Here is a 6113-nt window from a genome sequence, read left to right on the forward strand (position 1 = left end):
TAGATAATGCCACTAATAACTTTTATCTCTTTACAATGATTGTAGGCAGCCCTGGACTTCTGGATCCTTGTGAAAAGGATCCCTTTGATACTTTGGCAACAATGACTGACCAACAGCGTGAAGACATTACATCCAGTGCACAGGTAATTGAACTCTTGTTGGATTATTGTCCCTAAGGCCTGGGAGTTTTATAATTGTTTCTTTATGTGTAATAATTATTCATTGTCATACTTATTTGGTAAGTAAGCCTTTAAAGAGACTATTAAAAAGATTTACTGCCGGATGGTGGTATTAATCCCAGCACTCAGGAAGCAGAGGCAGGCAGACTTCTGAGTTCCAGGATAGCCAAGGCTACACTGAAACCAAGATTTACCTTGCCAGAGGTGGTAGGGCAAACTCATTTAATCCCAATGCTCAGGAAATCAAGGCAAGTAGGTCTCTATAAGTTCAGGACAGACCAGGCCTAAACAGTGGAATCCTATCTCTAAAATCAAACAAAAAAGATTTACCTTAACCTAGAATTCACTGATAAGATTTTAAATATTTACTTATGTGAATGCATCTGATTATTGTGTAATGTTGTGTTTGTCTTTATATATCATGAAAACATTATAGGGCGTTGGGGATTTAGCTCAGTGGTAGAGCGCTTGCCTAGCAAGCACAAGGCCCTGGGTTTGGTCCCCAGCTCCGAAAAAAAAGGAAAAAAAAATTATAAACTCCTTGTTAATTACCTAATTAAGGTAATTAATTACCTTTTCAGGGTAACATTTACAAAGCTACTCTCCTCCTCCCTATCCACTCTACCCCAAAGAGGAAACATCATTCAGTGATCCTTACAAGGGTACAGATACATATAGCTCAATGGTAATGTCTTGCCTAACATACACGAAGTATGCCCTCTTCCCCAGGCTCTGTCCCAGCACTGCAAAAATAAACACTTAAGTATTTGGTGGTGTCAGTCCCAAGATTGAGGCTAGAGAGACAGCTTGGTGTTCAAGAATATTTGCTACTCCTACAGAGAGGACCCAGGTTTGCTTCCTAGCATCTGCATAGCAGTTCACATCCATTCATAAATACTTCTAGGGGATCCAATATCCTCTTTTGACTTCCTTTGGCATCAGGCAGGCACTCATACTCAGAAATCTTTTTAAAATTCCAAAATTTTGGGAATAATTGGTGTTAATCTTCTAATTTTTTTTTCTTTTTTCTTTTTTTCGGAGCTGGGGATCGAACCCAGGGCCTTGCTAAATCCCCAACCCTAATCTTCTAATTTTATTTGCTACTAATTAATACCCACTTAATATGGCAAAATTCTCTAATGTATCACATTAGAAATGTATCGAAACTGAGGTAGCTTGTGGCTCAGTGACATGCTTGTCTAAATTAAGACCCTAGATTATATACCCCAACACTGCCTGCCCAAATTGGGGAGAGGTTTTATAGGAACTGTAACTGAGTAAAATCTGAACACAGTAGCACAGGAAGCTATAAATTTAGAGGAAGCTACCATTTACCATTGGGTTAGGAAATCTCTAGAAGGTTGTTTGGTTGGTTTGGGGTTTCTGTTTGGGGTGGGTTTGTTTGTTTGTTTGTTTGTTTGTTTGTTTGTTTGTTTTTGAGCCAGGATCTCACTATGTAGCTCTTAACTTGATCTCTGTGCTTTCAAGGCCACCCTGGTCTACATGCCAGGACTACATAGTCATATACAGATATATTCATACTCTCTCACAGTATAATTGTGGCACATATAAGGCGTTGCAATCGGGCTGGAGAGATGGCTCAGTGGTTAAGAGCACTGACTGCTCTTCCAGAGGTCCTGAGTTCAAATCCCAGCAACCACATGGTGGCTCACAACCATCTGTAATGGGATCTGATGCCCTCTTCTGGTGTGTCTGAAGACAGCAACAGTGTACTTTATATAAAATAAATAAATGTTTTAAAAAAAAAAAAATAAGGCGTTGCAATCAAAGAACCTGATACTGGACTATTAAATATATAAGAGAATTTATATTTAATATACCTCATACTTTCAGTGAGAAAGGGCAAATCATCAACAAAATGGTTTTGAGATAGCTGACTATTATGTTAAATATTAGATACATATGTGGGGTAATGATTTAAAAAGACATATATCAAAAGACTGAGAAGTGCTCTTAACATTAAAAGATGGGCTTCTTTTTTCTTTTAGGCTAGAGTTAAAGATAAGGATTATATATTGAAAATATTGTATAAACTCTTTAAGGCCCTTGAGTCACTAAAGAAGTGTGCTCATTTCCCCCTCATTAAAAATAAGTGATGAGTAAAAATTGGGTACTTTGCCTTTTGAGGGGGGAGATTTGAGACAAGGTTTCTCTTTACAGCTCTGGCATTCCTGGGACAGTGAACTGAGCCTAGCTCCTCTGTGGGAGCAACAAGTTGTTTTAACCACTGACATCTTTCCACCACTCCCACCACCCCTTAGTACATAGGCTAAATTTATTTAAAGATTGATATTTTGTAGCTTAATTATTTGGAAAGCCCCTGCCCTAAAAATAAAATTTTAAAAGCGTATCAGGACATAGTTTATGTCCCTTCTGATTAATCAATGGTGAAACAACCCATTCAGGGTGTTTCTTCCATTACATTGTTTTTGTTTTTTGTTTTGTTTTTGTTTTTGTTTTTTCTTCTCATATTGTTATATGGAAAAGCAAACTTAATAAGAATTGATGTGCTTCTCTGACAGTGAGATAGCAGTCTGCAGGTAAAAGGGAGAATGGCCCCAACTCATACTCTGGACGTGGCATTCATGTGCACACAAGTAAATAAATGAATAAATATAAAGTACAGATTTTAGGGTGTTTTGACTTTAAATTCTATTCTAATTCTATTTGCAGTTTGCATTGAGACTCCTTGCATTCCGTCAGATACACAAAGTTCTGGGAATGGATCCATTACCACAAATGAATCAACGCTTTAATATCCACAACAACAGGAAACGAAGAAGGGATAGTGATGGAGTGGATGGATTTGAAGCTGAGGGGAAAAAAGACAAAAAGGATTATGATAACTTTTAAAAAGTTTGTGTAAATCTTCAGTGTTACAATAGGTGCCAGTTATTGGCTGTTTTCCATTCATAATAATGTCTACTTTAAAAGTTTATCAAGAATATAAAGAGTTTCATGGAAGAACCAAGTTTTTCTATGATATTAAAAACTTATTGTACAGTGTCAGGTATTATATGGATGGAAAGACGTTGGAAAATAAATTTGACTAGGGGAAGTATAGTGGTTCCCCTCCCTTTTTTCCCCCATTATTTTATTGACTGGTTGCCCTTGCCCCCTGTATTTTTGTGTCTTTTATTAACTAGTGCATTGTGTTATTAAATCTTTACTGTATTTAATGCAGGATTTGTGCTTCAGTTGCTCCGTGTATTTTGATACTTTTATTTAGAAGTTTTGTTTGCTTTGACACCAGTTGTAAGTTACTGTGTTCCAGGTGATATCCTTTACCCCTTACTACTTTACAGCAGTGCGTCTTTTTGTAACGTGAAACTGCAGACTTTCTTCCTTTGTTACTCTGTATGTGAAGGATTTCAATACAAAAAGCTACCCTGCCATCTAAGTGCTCAGAACTAGGTGTTTCTGCAGATCTTGTGGCATTTGTCTATCTAGTGTGATATATAAAGGTGTAATTAAGACAAATTCGTTAATCTAATCAAGTTTGCTGTTAGTTGTGCATTAGCAGTATAAAAGCTAATATATATTATATGGTCTTGCAACAGTTTTAAAGCCTCTGCATAATTGATAATAAAATGCATGACATTTTTGTTTTTAATAGACATTTAAAATAATTTTAGGTTTAACACGTAGATCTTTGTACAGTTGACTTTTTGACATAGCAAGGCCAAAAATAACTTTCTGAATACTTTTTCTTCTGTACAAGTGGAAAGGGAATTTCTCACATATAAGTGGGCTATTGTTTTCAGAAGAACTTCATCATTGTGCAACTAACAATAACTAGCCCTAATTATGTGACAGTTCCTTATTGATATGTGTGCAATTACTCTAGCAGCTTCTACAGTATAACACAGTTGAATGATCCCCATACATCCTATCACTCAGATCATTTATAGGTCTATTAACTGTGAGATTGATAAAGTATTACTGATTTAAGAAAAATAAGAGTATCTAAGGAAAAAAAAAAAAACAGAAAATTATTTGGTGTGGCCATCCTCCATGCTTACGTCTTATACAGAGTGCTAACCCCTAGCAGTGGTGTAATGAGTTACAGCCTACTGCGATGTATGTGTGCTCTGGTGCACAGATGTCGTTTTGTTGTCACAGCACTACAGTGAGATACAGAAATAAAGACTTAAATTCATAGAATGACTTACTTGTATTATGTGGTAGGCTTGATGGTGATAACTTTTGCTTGATACTCCTTACGCTTCAGTCAAACTGTATTCATATATACTGTGTATGTATGTGTTACTCCTGACAAGTGTGTGTTGGTGGATCACATAATTCTAAAAGTTTTTTAGGTTTCATCACCATATTGGTTCATTTTTCTAGGGTGGAGCCCTTACCCAAACCAAAGTATACAAGACTGGCATTTTTGCAGATCTATATAACTTCAGCAAGCCTTTATTTGTATGGTTTATATTTTTACTATGAGTTCCAGGCTCAGAATATAAGCTCTTCATCATAATGCATCACCACAAATTTTTTTAACTTGTGCATAAAATAGAAAAGGAATAAACCATACCCATCACGTTCTGTGATACCAGTATTATGACCTAAGATACCCAAAGCTGAGAAAACAAATACACATTACAAAAAAATTTCCTGATGAGTTTAGATGTAAAAATTCTCAGCAATATATTTGCAATCTGAAATTGAACTGAAAAAGATCATAATCAAATTGGCTTTATTTGGTGGTACAGGGATGGTTATATATGTAAATAAAAATTACATAAATGGGCTCAAGGGCAGAAATCACATGATCAACTCCATAGAGGGAACAGAAAGGCATTTGACAAAAATCCCAATTCCTTCATGTGTAAAGTTCTGAAGGAGCCAGGCGATAGTGGCGCACACCTTTAATCCCAGCACTTGGGAAGGAGAGGCAGACAAATTAAAGACATACTACAGGCAACAGTTTAAATGAGAAGGAACTCAAAAGCATTTGAACTGCAATTGGGAATAAGATGATAGCTATGTTCTACACTCTTAGAACTAGATGGAATGACCCTATTGCTGAAGAAACAACAGTTTGGTGGCAGAACAGCAGATAATCAAACCACAACTGATTAGATTTCAAGTCTGCAAGGTGATATTCAGGCTTCTGAATAAGAAAAGCCACTGATGACATCACCCAGAAAGCCCTACATGTTACAGTACCATCCTAGCAGACACATTGTTTTCACTGGTGAGCTAGTGTTAGGAATGTTTTGGGAATACTTTTAGGCTGTTTAGGACTGAACTTGAGACATGTTCCACAAAAGCGAGCGCATACTTGATTATATAAAATCTGACCAAATCTCATGGCTTGGGAATTCTTAGGCCCTAGATGGGAACCTATTGCCATTGTCTAGTCACACAGACTAGTGCTGATCTCAACACTGGGGAAACAACCTCTCTGTAGTGATCAGCTGTTAATGTGAAGACTCATAACTGGTCCAAGTGCTGAGAATATGTGGTTATCGAATACTCAGCCCTAAATGAGACATCTGAATCTTCTGAAGACTCATGAAACACTGAGAAAGAAGAGACAAAGAAAATAGGGTTATGAGGGTGGGAAGGAGTATTGTGGAATATTCTCTTCGAGCCATGACTCTCGAGCTCACTACAGCTTTATGCACACACAGGATCAATCAACAAGATCAATCAACATTGTAAAAGGCAGCACAAATTACACTCAGAAAGTTATAATCTAAGAGTAAAAGTATATTCTATTTCTGAAGAAGACTCAGAAGAGTAGTAATAACATGATATGCCAAAGAACTGGTATCACTCATTTAAATAAAATTCCACTAAAAACATTTTAAAAAGAAGAACTAAGTGTGGTTAATAGTTTTGAATAAGACTCTTCCCCCGTGGGCTCCTATATTTAACCTGCTTGGATATTAGAGAGTG

General features: G+C 36.6%; 1 protein-coding gene across 7 annotated transcripts in view; it reads left to right on the forward strand.

Moving 5' to 3' along the window:
• The window catches only part of Zfr (zinc finger RNA binding protein), a 63045-nt gene extending 58448 nt beyond the window's left edge, over positions 1-4597 (forward strand). For 6 of the 7 annotated variants that reach the window (XM_063282250.1, XM_039102742.2, XM_006232054.5 and 3 more), the window contains 2 exons: positions 46-143; positions 2874-4364. In XM_063282250.1, coding sequence (XP_063138320.1) covers positions 46-143; positions 2874-3053 — 278 coding nt within the window. In that variant the 3' untranslated portion in view covers positions 3054-4364. Of the gene's footprint in view, positions 1-45; positions 144-2873 lie in introns of all 7 variants that reach the window. The other variant, NM_001270972.1, reaches the window with a different exon arrangement.
• Positions 4598-6113: the final 1516 nt, after the last annotated feature.

This window comes from Rattus norvegicus, chromosome 2 (genome assembly GCF_036323735.1).
Source record: "Rattus norvegicus strain BN/NHsdMcwi chromosome 2, GRCr8, whole genome shotgun sequence".
In the NCBI taxonomy this organism is placed as follows: Eukaryota; Metazoa; Chordata; class Mammalia; order Rodentia; family Muridae; genus Rattus; species Rattus norvegicus.